The sequence below is a fragment of the Phycodurus eques genome, chromosome 18 (assembly GCF_024500275.1).
Source record: "Phycodurus eques isolate BA_2022a chromosome 18, UOR_Pequ_1.1, whole genome shotgun sequence".
NCBI lineage: Eukaryota > Metazoa > Chordata > Actinopteri > Syngnathiformes > Syngnathidae > Phycodurus > Phycodurus eques.
This window is the reverse complement of record NC_084542.1, coordinates 15121125-15140887: the sequence shown is the minus strand read 5'-3', so window position 1 is coordinate 15140887 and position 19763 is coordinate 15121125. Positions and strand designations below refer to the sequence as shown.

General features: G+C 41.6%; 1 protein-coding gene across 1 annotated transcript in view; it reads left to right on the top strand.

Annotated features, from left to right (window-relative positions):
* LOC133417106 (A-kinase anchor protein 12-like) overlaps positions 1-19763 on the top strand; it is a 35019-nt gene that overhangs the window by 3942 nt on the left and 11314 nt on the right. The window contains 1 exon segment of the mRNA XM_061704607.1: positions 9421-9496. Within this exon segment, the coding sequence (XP_061560591.1) occupies positions 9421-9496 (76 nt within the window).

Sequence of the window (19763 nt, the reverse complement as noted above, 5' to 3'; positions counted from 1 at the left end):
ACGTGTCAAGAGAGAGCGAAGCAAAATGTAACCACAAACAAACGAGGTACCGTACAACTCAAAGTCAGCATCCGAGCCTATTATGAAAGTACAGTAGTAGGTTTTCTTTAGTTTTTTGTTGTTGTTGTTGTTGTCTTTTTGCCCCAGAACCTAAAACGGTACACTTCCTTGACCTGATGAATTACGAACCAACACAAATATATTTTGTTCTGACTTTGTACTTGAGATTATAATCTATGTAAAGGCACTTGTCACTTTCTCTCGGGCGTAGGTGTTTGCTAAGAAAGATCTAACGCAATCTGACCATTTTGAATAGTGGGTCATATTAAAGTCAATATGAGACGCAATAGAACAGCACACAACTGTGCCACGTTCATTGTTTGGAGCGTTTCTCAATCCATCTTTATCTAATAACATGGTGAAAATTTTAATAAAATGCATTATACTCAACAGAGGTGCTGATTGTAGTAAAGTGTGCAGGTCGCTATAAGTCCGTTTTGCTAATCGAAGTGTGTGCTCTGACCAACCAATCAGAGGATGGAAACATGCTGACGTCATCGGGCTTCTCTAGGCCTGTTTGGACAAATTGGATATGTGATTGGTTGCAGAAATATTACCATGTGTGTTATGGTTATGGTTAGGGTTGGTCATGGAGCAGTTTTATATTCACTGCTAATTCCCCTTTGACCTTCTATGGTGTTTCGCATTATATGTTACCATTAAGGCTTTTGTTGAACAAAATTGTTTGGTTGAACATTTTGGTGTTTAAATATACAATGGTTAGTTTTCGTTTGTTTTATGTGTTAGCGAGACATTAAAATTTCCTAGTAGAAAATTAACTTTGAGTTACCACGCAATGGATGCGTTGACTTTCATTGTTTCACAAACTTTAAGTTGAACAGTAACGAGCGCAGTTTAGGACATCAACAGTCTTAATTTCATTGTGTTTTACTCCTCCTCCTTATCACTTCCTGCCTGCTCGTAATTGGCCGGTAACGTCGCCAAACCATATTACGCTCGTGCGTAAGCCGACCAGTGCAGTAAAAAAGCGACCCTACAGTACGATCGGCATGTCAGGTGATTATGTAACGCAATGTACGGCAAAAAAAAAAAAGCCCGCTACGTTCCTGTATAATGAGCGGCGGCTGATCAGAAGCTACCGTGGCTCTTATTATGCTCTTTAGCAAGGAGGGGGGGGGCAGTTGGGGTCAAACAGAGGAACCATTGAGGATGGGCTGGGACAGGGGACAAGCCCACCCGGGGGCCCCCTGTGTGCACAGGCCCGAAACAAGAGGAAGGAACCAGCCGGGGGGGGGGGGGGGGGGGATTAGTGTTTTGGGTGGGCGAGGGGACAGGGGGAGAGATAGAATAAAGAGGGCGTCACGTAGGAGAGGCACATGAATCACACCGTTGTTCTCGTGGGCCAGTGAAAATGGGGAAAGGCGGGGGGGGGGAAGTGGTGTTGAAAGTGAGTGAAAGTGAAGGAACAAGTACAAGCTAAGCTAAGCTTCTTCCTACTTCAAACTAGTGGCGGTTACTGTACTTAAGGACCAGGTAAAGTGAATTCAGAGATTTATTTCTTTATAATTGATGTGTTTGAAGGTAATTGTTCAAAAATTTTCATTCAAAATCATGCAAATTTTCCTACATTTCAGTTTCCTAATTTGTATTTTTTTAATTTTATTTTATTTTCGCCTTCATTCGCATCGGCGATTATTCGGTGCAATTGTTACATGCGGTTAGCTAGCTAGCTTGCGCTGCCTATGCCCTGAAATCGCATCTTTTATTCAGATAGTCAACTCAACTTTATAGAGCAATTTAAAACAATCACAGCTGCACACAAAGTGCTGTACATAATATATATATATATATATATATATATATATATATATATATATATATATATATATATATATATATATATATATATATATATAATAAACATAGGGCAAATTAAAACAATAGATTAATTGCAACATTAAAAACAATAAAACATTAAAACAGTGGAGAGTCTCATGCTGAGTTTAAAGCCAAAGAATAAAAATGGGTTAAAAATGTGTCTGCTCCAGTGGCTGCTTCGGAGCGCCTCGTTGTCGGCTGAGAGTGCACGCACGTCACTGAGACAAGCTAGAATAGCGAGGGGAAACAAATTATTTAAAAGTCCGACATGACAGTACTTTCTACTTCCATGGAAAGTCTTTTTAACGTTTATTCGATATCCTTTATATTCAGTTTAAGTGTAAGACAATTCAGCACGTAGAACTAGTAGAACGACTAGGATGCAGTAGTAGAACGACCGTGTCGTACATTTAATGTTTTTGTCCCACTACTGCCTTCCACGACACTTGCAGGACAACTTCGGCCTACTAGTTGGACACCTGCAGTACATGTTACTAGTGAGGCGAAAGTACTGGTCAAAAGTATTTGGACTTATGGTCGTTATTTTTATGGGTTTTACAGTATTTAATGTCATGCCCTCCAATTTTCATCCGTTTGTTGAGCACCGGCAGAACAGCAAAACACAAGAGCCAATATCTGCATCTCGACTGTTGTCCTCTACCACGTGTTGATCCACTGACAAACCAGAGTTCATCTTGTATCCAAGCATTCCCCTTTAATGAGCCGGCATGACGACCAAATTGGCATAAAAACGGCATTAAAAAATAAACCGCGGTCTGATTTCATTCCATTAAGCTATTTGGACTGAGTCTGTTTCCCAGATCATTAGTCACAAAACTGTCTATCCAATTAAGTCTCTAATTAAGTATCAAAAGTAGATGTTGACCAGATTCACAAACGAATTTTAAAAAAGAAGCTGCAAGGAGATTCACGTCTTTTTGTGATCTAGTCTGAGCATATTTGGGTTCGATGTTTTGGGGCTTTTTAAAGACTTAGTTAAGATGCTTTCGTATTAGTAATATTATTTTCCGTAGTGGATAGAGAATATAAGCATGTGAGTATTGTTATATTACCTGTCCACATTTGTAGCTCAAATCTATCTGGATCTCATGGCACGAGTGTATTGATCGAATAACATGATAAAAACATAAACAGTGGAAATAAAATACGTTATACTCTCCAGAGATGCTGATGAGTGTGCAGGTCAATACAGACGTGTTTTGCTCGTTAGCACTACGCATTCTTAAGGCCTTGGGCAGGCACGGCAACACAAAGAGGCTGAAATGTGATTGGATGGAAAGAAAATTCACATACACATAATAGAAGCAGTGCAGCAAAAACTAAACCAAAAACTACAAAATTATGTTTGGAATACATGAAACAAATAATACAATGGTTTTTCGAATTGCATGGTGTGATGGCGGATTGGATCAAATGCTCTGGCGGGCCGATTATTGTGTCCACGGGCCGTAGATTGCCCGCCACCCTCACGGGGCATTAAGGTTGTCACCTAGATGCCACCAACACGTGTACGCAAACTTTAGCAAGGAGTCGCAAATTGGATATAACTCGTGATGCGTGTGTGTGTGTGTGTGTGTGTGTGTGTGTGTGTGTACGTGTACGTGTTACGATAATAGCATAACTGACGAGTGGCTGCACTCAGATGCTTATCGCGCGGTTATTAATAAACCCAGGAAGGAATTTAATTCCTCAACTATATCAGTGGACCGCAATAAGTTGTTCAATTCAAAATTTCTCCAAATACTTTTTTTCATCTATCTATGCCACGACGTACAGTGACAGACATCTTCCGGTAGAACTATTAATTTTAGAAGGTGCAATTAACCTGCGTGCCCATGAAAGTGACGTCGGACGCCGCTCAGACCCGATCAATCACTGTGACGGTGAGACTTTATCGCGTCAGCAGTTTGATTTGATGCTGCCTTTCCTGAATACGGAAGGATTTCAGTCAGTTTCCACTCTTGCTCGGAGCTTGTCGTCAGTCTAGCTTGGAGCAACGGCCTTACATGATGGCTTTCTGACAAACAGCAAAAAAGTTTTATAGTTCCTTAGCGCCAAGACGCCACATGATGGACAAAGCGCTACCTTTGTCAAAAAGAAGCTCCTCAACTCACTTAAACACTACGCTTGTCTAAATGAGGCTTCTCAAGTCACGTCAACATAGTTCCTTGGCATCGAGATGCCACGAGATAGCAGCAAAGCACTACCTTTGTCTAAAAGAAGCTCCTCAACTCACTTGCCACAGGATGGTGGCAAAGCGCTATCTTTGTCAAAATAAAGCACCTCAACTCACCGTGTGGGCCAGCACTACTGATTCTGAATTGACACGGCAAACACACAGAGGCTGAAATCTGATTGCACAAAAAAAAATAAAGAATAACTAACTGGACTGGGAGCAGTGGAGCCACGAGAAACGCAAGGAAATGAACAGAATAGACTTGAAAATAAACAGATACAATCTCATGAACAAATACTCCAAAAACATTTTTTTTTTTCAACCGTTCGGATGTTTTAAAAAAGAAACTTACATGGTGCACTCCATTCCCTCTCAGCTTGCTTCTCTTTTTATGCACATCCATATTTCATCAGTTATGGTCCTGATGCAGCAGTTAAGAGCTTGACCAAGCGCGGTGGATGGTGATGCGTGGGGTGTGTCTGCGTCCGTTGGGAGTTGAGCCATTTCAAGGACAACGGGTGAGTCATTGCTTTGGTGCAGCTGCTTCGTGGCGGGCGTGGCCTCGCTAATCTGTCGACGTGGAAACGTCTGAGGTGTGCACGACGAGCCGACATCGCATCGCTGCAGAGATGGCGAGAGCACTCGCACGCTGTATTTAAACGAGAGTACAGATTCTTGTGTAAACACACACACACAAAAAAGACGGGTTAAAGTAGAAGCAATGTAAAGTTATAACTCCTATGCTTAAGTAAAAAAGTACAGACGTTGAATTCACTTATTGTTCGTACAAAGCAAAAAAAAAGAAAATCTACTGAATGACATCTTGTATCTGTACTTATACTTCAGTACAGATTGTGAGTCCTTTTGCCTCCATTTCTTCCTGGCAAGAAAACAAACCTTTTTTTTTTTTCCTTTCTCATGCTTTGAATCGTGTTACAATCGCTTCAAGTCCAATAGCGCCTTGCAGCATGTGGAAAAGACTCGAAGCAGGCAAGCCTCCGGTTCATTCATTTTGAACGTCAGCCAGCGGAGACGCTCTCGACATAGCGAAAAAATAATCAGATACGCAAAGTCGCCAGATGTCTGTTCACAAATCACGGCCAAATGTGTCCATCTGTATATTCTTATGCCACTATTCCACGCATAATTCTAACACTTGTTGATTGAAAGTGCACATAATGCCCCCGGGGATTGCAGTTTGAATCTCCAGATGGTCAGAAAATGTACATATTGATATGATACCTACATACAAAAAAAATATTTTAATGCAATGTTTTTATTGCATTAGTAATAGGTAGATAATTTTTGTATTATTAAATTGGTTGACATTAAATCTATCTCTTACAAGGTGTGCTGTTTTATAAATACTATCATTTTATTGTCATTAAAAAATATATTTCACACTTTTTCAAATTTCCGTTCCTTTAAATAAAAGAAAAATGAAAACATTTAAATTAAAATAATTGACTATTCAAAACTGTACTGACATATGTCCGCGCAAAAAAAAATCAGCGTAGTAGGACAATAATCCGGGAGTCCTTTGTGGCCTAAAGGCATCCAAAACAAAGTGCAATTCGAAGCGTGTTTTCAATCTTTCCCCAATCATGTGAGGCCTCTCACGTGTTCAAGGATACTTGGAGGTCAACAAATGGGTGCGTATTTGTTATTTCAACCCAATTGGAGAAGCAGCCCCCAGCCCCCCTGGGGTGAAACACTGGACAAGCGGTCCCGATTAGCACGGTGTCCTGAGGGGGTTGTCTTTCCTGCGACCCGGCTGTTGTTGTTTGCTGTTCAAGTGCGGCGCACATAAAAGGCAAGCCGGTGATGAAAAGCAGACAAGCGCTGGGTGGTACGGAGGCTTTGGGTTAAAGGGTTGAGCGCCACTGATGTAGGTCGAGCACCAGCGTGACAGGTGTTTGCTCTTTTTTTGCTTTGCGTCTCTTTTCTGTTCACTGCGCTCCGAACTCACCGGCGGTGCATTTGGTGCCTCATCGAGAACAATACAGTTTAGGGTGTAAATGGAGGTCTAGGGGAGGCTAGCAGAGCGCGGAGAGCGAGCCGTTCCTTTGATTCATTCCGTTGAGTGTCCTCCTCCTCAACTTTAGCACCATGAGCGCACTAAACTCATGTTTCCGTGCTTGGGCAAACTACGTTGTAGATCCAATCAAACAATATATTTAATGTCATTTTACAAAGCGTGAAATAAGATTAGTTAAGCAAACTGTGATGTGATTTCAGCCGTTTTGAGTTAAATGATAAAGTGAGAATCAGAAACATTTTTTTCTTCTCCACCCCAGATGACAAAGGGGCTTTTTTGTTGTTTTGTCTGCTATTTTGAACGTACTTCAAATGTAATCCTGACCAAGGAAACCGATACTTTTTAACATTACATTTCAGCAAAATCCTCTGAGAATCAGGGAAGCTTTCATTTTGACTTACTTATGCACTACTCACGAAACGTTAGGGACATTAGCTTTCACTTGAACATAAAATGCGCTATAATCATTCAGGTTTAACTACATTTGACCTTCTCTAAAATGTCTAACAGTTCAAATTTTTTTCAGTACTTTTTGCACAACTTGCTGTTCTCCCACTAGGCGCTTGGAGAACAAAATCCACACCCCGTGTTTCTGAGAGTTGCAGCTGAGAATTAATGACTCGTGGCAAGAGTGAGAGTGCTCTTAAGGTTCTTGTCAGGCTTTCATCTTCGCTATGTACGTGGGTCAGAGATAATAGATCGCGGTAATAGATTGGAGGTTGGCAGGGGTGAGTAAACATGAGGGCGGAAATTATGCCCGGCGCAATCAAACGCAAACAAATGGAAGCAGTGACTGAAAAGTGTTACGACGGAGCAGATCATTGTCTCGTGGAAACAATGGGAGTGTGTCGTGGCTATTTTCCGAAACTGTCCACCTCTTCATTTGATGCTTTTGGCTGGAAGCATTCGCCAAGTATCAACATCAGTTGTATTATTATTTTTTTTTTTTTTAAAAAGCACCAACATTAAATGAATAATTTACAGTAGTATTTCTTGAAGAAAACAGTCAAATATAAGCTTCAAGTATTATGTTTTCAATCAGAAAAAGTGGCATATTTCAGTTGGAAAATGTTGGACTGTCAGAAAAAAATACAGTGGCAATCTTACAGGACGAAAGTTGTATTTTTTTTTCAAAATAAGTCACATTAGTTCAAGAAAAGTCTGTAGAAAGATGGTAAGCAGTAACATTACAAGAAAAAAAGTACGGTTTGAAGGGGGGCGGGGGGGGGGAATCGATGTATTACAAGAATACAGTTGTCATATTACGAGATGAAATACCTCTATAAGACAAATTTTGTGCAAGAGAAAAAGGCAGTAACACTATAAGAATAAATTAGTATTTTTCCAAGAAAAAAATCTAAACTTTATGAGAATAAAGTAATTTTTAAAAAGTCGCATTATTACGAGACAAAAGTTGTATTTCTCAGAAATAAAAGTTTTTTTTTTTTTTTTAAGATTATGAGAATAAAGTATTTCTCCAAGGAAATAGTTGAAATATTTTGAGAATACATTTTTTTTAATTTGAATAACATTATTTAAAATGTATTTTTAATTTATTTTAAATTTTTCAACAACAAAAAAATCCTATATTTTGTGAGGGAGTCGTAGTAATGCAAATAATAGTTGTATAGTAAGAGACAAAAGTTGCATGTTTTCAAAATTAAAAGTCATAACATTTCAAGAAATGTGTAAAAAGAAAAATAGACCCATCCTGTTTTCTTCTTGGTGGTTTCCCCAAAGCCGATGTTAAAGGTCTAAGTCTGTCTTTCGGTTTTTGTGGTGCACCACGTTGGCCAAGGAGACAGGAGAAAAATGCTCAAGTGACCGCCTAACCTCCACATTTTCTGCCCGACAAAAGAATTCAGCGTCAAGTTTTTGGCTCGGTTCACTTTTAGGTCACAAACGTGATCAACACAAACAGGATTTTCCTGATGATAAAAGAAACATTCTTTGACTGGTTTGTCAGCAGGATTATGTACAAACAAATTTACTAAATTTCAAAATTTTACGTGTGATGCAGGTATTACTACTCGAGTCCTTGACTGTTATAATGTTGGTAAGTATATATACAGTATTAGGGTCATGATGGTGGTCCACATCCTTGGCTCAAAGACATGCCTTTGGGCCAATGGGGGTCAGAGGAGCGACCATTTGGATGAGGTGGGCTGACAAAAGAGAGCAGAGTCAGGTGTTGCGGGGAATCTTTGGAATGTTGGCGAATGGGGGGTGAGGAATCCCGGGAATGAAAGTCAGGGGGTGGACGAGGGCAGGAAGGGATCGCCGCAGTGCCGCAGGGCCAAAGGTCCACCGGCTGGATCACGTAGGAGATCTGATCGGACCTGCTCACGGCTGGAAAAGGGCCGAAATTACGAGGGTAGGGCTGCAAAATTCCAGGAATTGTCAAAGTTGGAAACTTTCCAAGGGAATTCATGGGAATATAACAAGAATTTAAAAAATGCAACTTGAGTCTCTGAAAAGTTCGACTTTATTCCTTAATATTAAAACTTCATATTCGTGAAATTACCGCTCCCTATTAACTGGACGTCTTTTTTACGTAATTTTATCATCAGCCATGGAGGTTGAAACAAAATATAGTAGTAAAAAGTACAGATCTTGTTTCCAAATAAAGGGAGTAAAACTAATATAATATAAAAACATATGGTCCTGGTATCGAGGCTTGTGGCACACCACCAGTATCATATCTATCAGCAGGGTGTTCTCGGTTTACATATTGCTCTATTTTTCAAGTGGCATTTTACATTCACATGCTATATGTTGCGTGACATCAGATTCCTACAATTTCTCGGTGAAGTGGGGGAATGTCTACTTATCCTGAACATTGAGCAGCATTCCAATTATTTGTATTTCCCCACAATTAAATGTCGTAAATATTCCGACTTCCCAGTCATCTGGAATGGATTATTAGAGGAGGAGTCACAAATGTCAGCATCTTCTTCAAATATAGCTCTCAAATATTTGCACCTGTCAAAAAAAACCCTCCTGTTTTAACTGTTCTGTTTTTGGACTGGGGAGCTGTTCGTATGCGCATATATATGTATACAGTACTGTTTGTTTTGGAGCTTCCTAATGGGGCTGGATGAAATCACTGCATTCCGTGGGTGATTTTCTTACACTTATTACAAACAAACGCAATTCTATGAAGGAAGTCATCTTTCGGGTTTGTACCATTTAGTCTCATGCCAAGCTAAGGTGACCAGTTCCAGGGTAGCTTACAAATGGAAGTGCTGTCTCATTTATAGTGCAACATGTCTTCCTGCTCTTTCAGCCCCTGCAGAAGAATGGACAGATCTCCAGCCTGACCAGTCTGAGTGGATACTCGGAGGACAACACGCTGGCAGAAGGTGGGCGAGTGTGTGCGTGCGTGCATGCACGTGTGTGATCGCGCCAACACTTTTCGTTGCAGCTGTAATGGAATGTGTGCGTTTCAAACACCCACCATTTTCCCACTGAAAGGGTTCAACAGCCACACTTTTCCCCATTGAAATCCAACTCTGTGAGGACATTGAAGTGGGTGTTTGTCTTTAAAAAGTTTGGGAAGGACAAAATTAGTAGCGTGAAAGAAGCTCAATTTACACGTTCCTTGTATGAGACAGCCAAGATGTGTGCGCGCGCGCACACACACACATACACACACACACAAAAGCCACAAATACAGGTTGTACAAAGATAAGAGCATACACACACACACATTGGACAGGAGACGTGAGCTGGTGAGTAATGTGCGCAATTTATTATGATTGCGCGGCTCCATCCTCAACCTGCGGCGCTACATCCCCGCAGCTGCACGTGTTTATTATTTTTGCCATTGCTATTGTGTCAAGCTCTATCTGGGAGGGCCGCAGGGGTGTGTATACACCCTCCCTAAATATTTAGCAGGCCGTGACCTGGACCCTGGCGCAAAGCAAGCCTGCGCGCTTCATAATACGCCGCGGCCCAAGGGAAAAGGGGTAACTCAACACGACTTAAAACGATGAGAAATGTCACATACCGCTCTTTCTAATAAGCTATTTAATTAGCTTTTTCATTCAGCAGCGCTGCGCATTTATAGAGTAACCCGACACCCTCTTTTCACGTGCAGCTTCACATTGGATGACGCTGCTAGTTAATTGAAGAGAGTCATCGACTTGTTGGACTGTCACTTAAATGGTTCCCAAAGACAACTGGGTGTGTTAGCTGGTCATCATCCATATTTCTTCTGAGAATGCTTTGTTTTTTTGGCAATCTCCTTTGCATTCAAATCAAGTTTTATGTCACTTCAAGGAACAGCACATTATACCTTCAAACTACTTCAAAATTCTATCATAATAATAAGGAAAATACAATGAAGCCTCTCAGATGAATCTTGATTTTGATCTTATTGACATTCCATTTTTTCATCGGTAATAATAATAAAAAGTAATAAAAAATAGTGAACGCTGCTATATCACTCTTGAGTTTGTAGATTTTTACCGGTTCCAGGTGGGTTTGGAATGTATTCCCTGCGATAAACAGGGGTTCACCGTATGGGCTATAGAGATTCCATTCTATTAGGAAAAAGTGTTGCCATGGTAACCCCAGATCACATACTGAAGCGGGCCAGCCTGCCAGGACACCTCATGTCGCTAGAGCACTACTGTTGTTATTTACCCCAATAACTGTCTCAAATGGTGATTACATTTTTCCAAATTCAACATGTTCAATCTTCTGAAAAGTTCAGATGACATTTACAAATGTCAATATTACACCGAGGACCTCTGCCCCCCCCCCCCAATCCCTCTCGTTTCATGACACACGTAAATAATCATAACCTTAATCAATCCAAGTACCCGAGCCCAAACACACCACGACACATTTGGCAAGACTGTAACACGTGGCCAGCTGTAATCCACGCATGAAAACGTTCCTGTCGTTATTAACGTGAACTGTCATCACGTGTTATGCAGTTAGTGTGGTAAAGAGCAGACACTCTGTAGCCTACTGAAGTAGATGTACAGATATTTGTGTAAAAAAAAAAGTAATAATACTTTGGCTAAAGTAGAAGTACTCAATTCCTGTGCTTAAAAACTAAAAGTTACTACTTACAGACAGACATATATCGCGGCACTCGCTAAGCTAACGTAGCACTGAACATAGCATAGCATACTAACTTAGCACATAACAGGTAGCAACGACACAAACTCAACTTTGTCAACTTTATCGTCTTTCGTGCGCTCGCGAAATGGCAGCAACCTGGGAGAAGTTGTGTCTTGGGTAATACGCGAAATAGTGCTCGCGCCGCAACTTCAATAACTGCGTCACTCTCAGTATCTTAATTTACGCTCTCCAACTGCTCTCTCTCTTTCCCGCTCGCTCTAACGTGACGTCCTTCAGGCTACGGCGGACCCACGAAAATTGCGCCCCCAACATTCGCCTGATCAAAAAAAAAAAAAACATAAAGGAGAGTATGTTGTTTTCAGTAAAATAAATTAATCATTCTTTGTTGTTATTTGTTTTGCCCCACAGTATCCACAAATGTGTGTGGAATTTACCTGTCCTGTCGGGATGAATGTGCGTCGCTGGGATATCAAAATAAACACACAAACAGCTTTCAATACGTGCATGATTTAAGGGAGACAAACCAGTGATCGTATTATAAAGCTTCAAGGCTGTGACTCGAAGGATCAGGGAGTGAAAGGAAAGAGAGCTGTCGACACAATGGGAGCTGGAGTGAAAGGTATCCCGGCACTCCTTGCGCCCTCAGTGTGGAGGCTGATAAACTGTCACAGTGGGAGACAGGAAGTGCAATCTGCCTGATAACAGCCAATCACAACAAAACGACAAGGCTGCACATCAAACGGACAAAAAAAAAACAATAATAGACACATCAGTGCGTGTTGTTTTTTACGGTCCCTGAATACATCACGTATGGAATTTAAAATGCTTTGTCTCTTCCTCGTTATTATTCTTAGGCCTACGAAACTGGCATTTTGAGGACATTCCCATAGTCCAAAACTTTGGTAGGCATGTCTATCATGAGTGGACCCACCAAAAAGTCTGAAGAAGTCATGCCTGAAAAGATTCAGCAAGTCCGCCATTTTGGTTCAAAGCGGCCATTTTAGAGCAAGGTTGGTCATTTTGAGGGATGCCTCAAATATGAACTTTTCCAGGAGATTTTGTCCGATTGCTACCAAATTATAACCACACGTACTAGACCTATGGGAAATGCTAAATTGTGATTTTTGTTTTGTTTTTCTCATTGGGTGTGGGTGGAGCATGGTAAAAAAAGCTCAAGGACTCGCCATAAATGGTGAAACTTTAAAAATGAATGAAAATTCAGCCCCTTAAAGCTAGCTTCACTTAGAAACATGAAATTTGGTATACTAATCTATCATGAGTTAACCCTAAAAAAAAGTCTGTGAAGCCATGCTCGAAAAGACACAGGGAGTCTGCCATTTTGGTTTGAAGCAGCCATTTTAGGGCCAATTTGGCCATTTCCAGAGGTCCTTCAAAACCATCTATGTCCTCAAGATTTTTTTTCTGGATCGCTACCAAATTTGAACCAAGTATACTAGACGTATGTTTGATGCTAAATTGTGGAAATGTTTTACTTTTGGTGTGTGGGCGGAGCATATATAACTCGATATTTTGATAACTCCGGTCCACAAGGTCAGAGCTTGACCAAACGTCTTCAGAGCGCCGTTTTTTGTTTTTTTTTCCCTTCAAAACTCTCTATACTCATATCAAATCCACCTTCCGAAAGCAAACAGCAGGTTCATGTGCGTAATGGGAAACTATTTTACTCATTATTGATGGAATTTAATTAAACCGTTATTTCAAATGTTATCAAAGTACGAGTGTAGTCAACCTCACGCTAGGTCACGATGCCTCTGCACTGCTATGGAGAAAATCAAAAGCGAAACAAATGGGAGCCTTTGTTGCCATTTTTATGGTTAATTTTGAAAGTCCTAGTTGTGGGTAGCTGCATTGGAGAAAAGCAGGAAGTTGGTCTATCGCAGCTTTGAATGTTCAACCAAAAGTGTTTCCAGGGAAACAAAAGCCAACCAAGCGGTACAGTTTAGTTCGGTTTCCTAACTGTACCATTCGGAAAATCCTGACCAGGCTTGTGTTTCCACAGCAGAAGCAGGCTGGCGAGATCTCCCTCAGCTACTTAAGTACAATAAAATCTCAGTGGTGCGAAATTTAACTCAAATGTTGTCTAACTATTTGAATATATATTACAATGTATCATGAAAGTAATCGTTGTCTGTTGGCCAATCAACAGTGTTTAGCTTCAACAAGTGAATCTTCCTTTCAACAGCGACTGAAACCCCAATGAATGACCGACTGAGCTACTGCTAAATAATTATAAATATAATAAGAATATCGTTTACATCTTGTTCTGTAATAAGTGATGTTTGCATTTTGGTCAAGTCGGGCAAGTCTGATTTTGTCCCAATTCTGAACTCCACAATCAACAACTTCGAGTGCGACTCCGTGAGACTTTTCCAAGTCGGAGTTCTGAAACGTCCACTTTAGTGGAATGTAGCATTAAACACACGGAGCTGATGGTTCTATAGGTTTACAAGTTTATAGACAAACGCGAATGTAATGAAGAATAGAAGAGGAGACATTTTTGATCGAGAGCAATGGGATGCTTCTTGGCAGCGAGGGGTGTGATTGCAGCCTGATGAAATCATGTGTGCAGAGTGAGTCCAAAGAATGACGCTGTTGATGTAATGCATTGGCCCCAGTCTTCAACGTCCCTCCCTGATGGCTTGCAGGCTGCACAAGAGGACAGATGTTGATTTATTTTTTTTTGTTGGGGGGGGGGGGGGGTGCTGACTCTGTGGTTTTTGGGAAGATGTGCCGACAGTGAAGTCAATCTGCAGGACTGCTGGACATCATTTATCAGTAATATGGTCTGTAACTGTTTAAATACAAGCTGAGCCAACTTATGTTTCCTGCTTAATTTGAGGCAAAAAAAATAAATAAATCCTATTTGATACAGATGTTTACGCAACAAGCTAGTCACAACAACAATTTTTGCTGCATTTTTGACATTTTACAGAAAGGAATTGTAAATATGACTCCTAACCCTAAACCCCTAACCCCAACCCCTATCGCTACCCAAATCCCTAAACCTAACCTTAACCCCAAATCCGAGCCAAACCATAAACGCTCACCTTGAACCCTGGACTCTACCCAAACCCGAACTCCAACCCCTAATACCAGAAATCCTAACCTTAAACCCAAATCCCCTAACCCTACCCTAAACTCTAAATGCAATACCATGGCCCAAATTCTGTCCAAAACACCAACCCTGACACTAAACCCCTCCTCCCCTAACCCTAGAACCCTTCCAGATCATCACGGATAAGCACGGTATGACTGTTTGATCGTCAAGTTATCGAAAATAGGGTAAAGACATCATCCAACTGTATGGCCGTGAATCTGTTCCTAGGTTGACTTCTTCAGACTCGGCCCTGAGTTTATGAATGTGTTGTGTTCATCATCCTAAAATATGCAACCTCTCCCTTCAATTAAGCTGTGTGCAGTGTCTGCCAATGCAGCTTTACGCTGGAAACGTCACCCTAACGCAAACCAGTCGCGGTTCTGCCTGTATTGCTTTCACATTCCAAGTGGCGGTGCTCATTGCACCCCGCACCGGGTCTTTTGCTTGCACAACACTCGCTTTGGATATTTTCTCTGATTATTTTCCGAGAAAAGATCACAGAGGAAAGTGTTGGCGAGTTCATTTTAGAGTGGAGTGCTTGAAAGCCCCCCCACCCCAGCCAGTCACACGGGATCCATCATTGCTCCATCCGTCTCGGCAGCATGTTTTATGTAGTCGTTCGTGATGAGGAAGGTGCTCGAGGGATGCCCATCAGGGGAAGACGACATATAGTGAACATCAATTAGGAAGCCGTCATTTATCTCTGGCTGCCCGACGGATTGGACAAGATGCCTTTTTGTCTTCTTGCCAGTTTCCACAGTGGCCAGGAAGGAAAACATCCAAATCAGCTCATTAACCTCTGATTTGTTCAGATTTCTACTCGAGCGACGATGTATCTGAAACTTGCTCGCATCCCAAATTTCAGCTCGCAACACAAAGCAAAGAATCGACCAAGCGACGGCTCGTTGGGACACTCGTAAGTCGCTGTCCATTCCACTGGACTCGGTCAGTAATTCCGATAGTGTTTTACAAATAAATCACACTTCACAGCTGCTTGGGAGCAAAATGTTGAGTCAATGATTCTGACCTGTAGCGTCCATACAGGAGAGGAGTGTTACTAATGACGGCACACACAGATGTAGTCATTCCAGTGGTGGGCTGGGACTTCAGTGGGGATTTACCTTACTTAATCCACGTCGTAATACCGCCACTATCATGTTGTAATTATAGAAACTCATCTTTATTGTTACGCTGTTGTAAAAATGCGGCTGGTGACGGCGCAAAACAACAAGCGCCGATACTCTCCGGCAAAGAATGTCACAGCCAGAAACGCCGAAAACACGATTGGGCTCCCGAAGTTCTCGTCGGGCTTCCACTCGCCCTCCCCGGGGCTCGCTCGTATCTGCGGGCGCTGCTCTCTCATCTTTCCCGGCATCAGGGAACCTAATCTCCTCCGCCTCAACCCCGAACCTCCCCCAGGCACAAGGAGACTGGAGAGAATGGATCAGGAATGTGGCCCACCCCCCCTTCTCCTTCTATAGTAGACCCCCACTCCTCAAGCCCTACAATGCATTCGTCTCATCGCATTTAGGAGGCTTCTCTATGAATCTCCCATCGTGGGAATTTGTTGGCATTTCTATACATATTAGATGCACGCATGTCGCATTTATTGACGTTAGGATCAAGCAAGTCCTAACGGATTGGGTCAGGCTGTAACGAAGACGTAGAATGAGATTAAGCCATGAAATAGAGCTGATGTCGCAGCTCACATTAACCCATATTAACCCGTTCCCCTGTATATACTTGGGGTTAAACGGCTTGTTTTATGCCGGAGGGTATGGGGGGGGGGGGTCTGATTGCACAAAATAGGCTAAGTCCTGTTTGAATGTTGACATAGTCAGAGGAAAAGTTTCAGTGAAACCTCTAAAATGTGACCAAATATGCCAGTAGTCAAGACAGGTGGCATTCTTTGTTTTAAGAAAAAGAAAATATGAAAGAACAATCAAATACATGTAAATATTTCACACAAAGTGCTTCTGTAATGGATTATGGGTTCGGTTAGTGTAGCGATGACTGCATGTTCGCGGGTGAAGTTTAGTGTTGGGTGTGTTAAAGTCACATTAACCCAACAAAACTCAAATGAAGTGCATACAAACTGTTTTATTTCGCAAATTCCAGCGAAAATCCAATGAAATGGAAATTAAAGGTGAGAAGGACTCCTCGGGGGTCTGGTCTACCCACTTTTGTCTAAAGCTAACAAAAGTAGAAGACAAAATACAGCCACGGAACAACTGTCCAAATTGCTGTAGCAAAAATGTCTGGAATGCAGCTGAAAAAGTTGACGACGGATGGCGAGCCTGACTAAATACAGTACAGTATATAGAGTACTCCTTCAGGGAAATTAACTCTCATTCCTTCAGCGTTCTAGCAGGGTACGCGATTTTTAACATCTTAACTGCGGCAGACTCGCCAATGTGTATAGTATTTTCTCCCCATGTTATGCTTGTACAGCAACAGGTTTTTTTGGGTGTTGCAAGCATGTGGGAGGGACAAAACTATATATATTTTAAAAAAACAAAAACGTCTTTGTACGTTTTCTGTATCGTGGATTTTCACTGATTGCGGCGTGGGTCTGGAACGTAATTCCCTCGTGTTCAAACGTCGACAAAGGACAAAGTGCGATGTCGCAACGCCAGTAGAGATTGTATCTGACTAAACGACGTCACGTACTGTTGAGGAAACGCGCATGCAGTTGTAAACATTGTGTCCAGGGTAGGACCAAGGAAACGTGCGACAGGAAGAGGAATCGGGGATGTCAAGAAATGATTGTGCTTCCTGCTGGACATTGGCGGACACACACATGCGTGCAGTGACACAGAGAGACCATTAAAAAAAAAACAAAAAAAACTTATATACTGTACTGTAGTTTTACCCCCTATTTAAACATACGTAACCTTATTATTACTTCTAAGATTATTCCTAAGGCTACGTTTACACTATGCTACCGGCGGCCACAGCAGCCCCATGTCAAGCCGGTGATTGCCGTGGATGCCGGGCACATTTCGAAACTGTAGAATCATTTGCCTGAAGGGGTGTGTGTGAGATAGCAGGCGTGTGAATCATAGTTCTTTTGTATGTAGATGGCTTATTGAATTAGTGAAACATATATTATAAATCATGTCACAATCAATCACTGGGCCAGAGGAGCTTCATTCGACTCTGTGGGGGCCACAAAAATGTTCTAAAGCTGCCCAGCGTCCATATTTCATCCGTGGAAATCCTTGACAGAATATGAGAAATCAGAATGTGTTGGGCCGGGAGGGAATGTACTGTCTTCCGTGGTTAACCGCAGGATGAACAGGAGTGCGCCTTTGAGTCACCAGGACTTAACAACCCCTCCACCAGCACCGCTTGTCCCGATACTTTGATAGACCCTGAGAAATCCGAGCGAGATTTAAATATGAAGAAAAATAATGGCCAAAATCCCATTCGGCATTATGTTTTAGGCAAAAGGGGCTGCCTTGGTCACCCGTGACATCATGAAAGCGTAGCCTTAGCGCCAGCTCTCAGTCTCACTCACACAGTTCTCCAAATAAAAGGCAACGCTGTGCTTGCTTCAAGCTGTGTATTTCTCACAGTCAAGGTTTGACGCGAACTTTTTGGATCACCGGCCGTAGCGGTTTCCCAGAGTTACAAGCCACTCAGCATTTTCACTCGCCACAATTTTTCCTGAAAATTTTTCCCGGTCAAAATACATTTGTCAAAAGGGGCGGGTCTACAAAAACAACAACAACAAATTCTCAATCAATACACAACCTGATAAAGTTGCTAGTGTGAGTGGCAGTGTTACCCACCACAGCTGAAATTCACCAGCATTTGGCGGCTTGGTGGGTGTTAATGTTGAACTTTATTGTAAAATTGACAGAGAAATAAACATTGTATATTTGCACACTACAAAGTCTGACCAAACCATCCAATTTTGGCTAGCAACAGTCTCCTAGCTTAATGCTAACATATAATGCAAAACGCCTTAGATAGGCTCATGGAAATTAGCATTGATGTTATGAAAATTAAAACCTGCCTGTATAACTGTCAAACCTCATCAAAACTGCGATATTGCTGGGGTGCATGATGTAGTGAGGTTCGCTCTGTAATGGAGTGGCACAGAGGTTCGGAGAAGGCTGGGAAGTGGTTTTAGGAGGGTGTGTGAAAGGAGGAGAAAAGAAAAACAATATCGCTGATCTTGAGCGCTTTCGCACACATCGAATTCATTTCCCTTTTCCGCCATTTATGTCGCTGAGACACTTCTTGGAAAAGATGGGGAGTGGGCGCCCTTTGTGTGTGCGTGTGTCCCCTCTGAGATGATGTCATGGCTCGTCTTTGCAGTCAACAAAAAGCGCCTCCACCCAAACTGCCCCCAGTTCCTCCTTGCACCCCCACCCACGCAAACCATTCAAGACCCCTCCTCAAACATTCCTGTGCTCGACCCACAGTATTTTGGTTTAGATTTTAGGTCTTCTCCTCACTTCACTGCAGCTTCAAGACAAAATCTCCTTGTCTGCTTGTTACGAAAAATCACCCCAACAAATTTTGGAATCTAAGGAAGTAATTAATATATGGATTATTTCATCAAATAAAATATCCATTTGGATTAAATTGCCTTGCTGAGATGTAACATCGTCTGGCATTTAATTGTTCTAGCAAACTGTCAGTAGTGTCAAACTAAACATAACACAGAGAATTACACTTTGTGTATTTAAAACTCACAGTCATATATTCTTTATCCTCTGCAATGAATGACTGATATTAGTGCTGCACTGACGAGCTGTGAAGAGTTACCCATTTCAATTAACAGCATATCCATTTGTCTGACTTATACTTTTCCCAGGTGGCCATGGCGGGCATGAATGGCATTTCCATTTATTTCAATGGGAAAAAAAGGTCACAGAATGAATTAAACTTGTATCTCCCGGCAACATTGCAATTTAGTAGGGAATACTACTAAGAGTTAACCATCATTGACATTGTTAGAAATTCACTCACTTATATTTAGCCAGAATCCATCATGACATATAACAAAGGAACTTTTTATTTTTTTTAAATAGCCTTGCAACAAATCCTATTCAATTATCGTGTGAACAGGCTAAACTAGAACATGAACACGTTTATTTGTTTATTTTGCTTACACAGAAATTAATTGTATTATCCTGTCTTTTTTTTTTTTTTTGTTGTAGTTATTGAAATGTTTTTAATCCAAAATACTACTTCTTTCTCATGGCTACAAAATGGACAGAGCATGCACAGTGTAGACGAATAGGCGCACATTAGTCATATGGAGGAAGTTGGGGCATGAAAGGAAGACTGGAGTTGGCGTGGTCAAGGCCTGGACTCCCACCATCAACTATTTGATACATTCCCCGCTGCGTGACTCACTACACTGCACGGCGCTTGTGGAGAGCGACATATTTACTTCATGT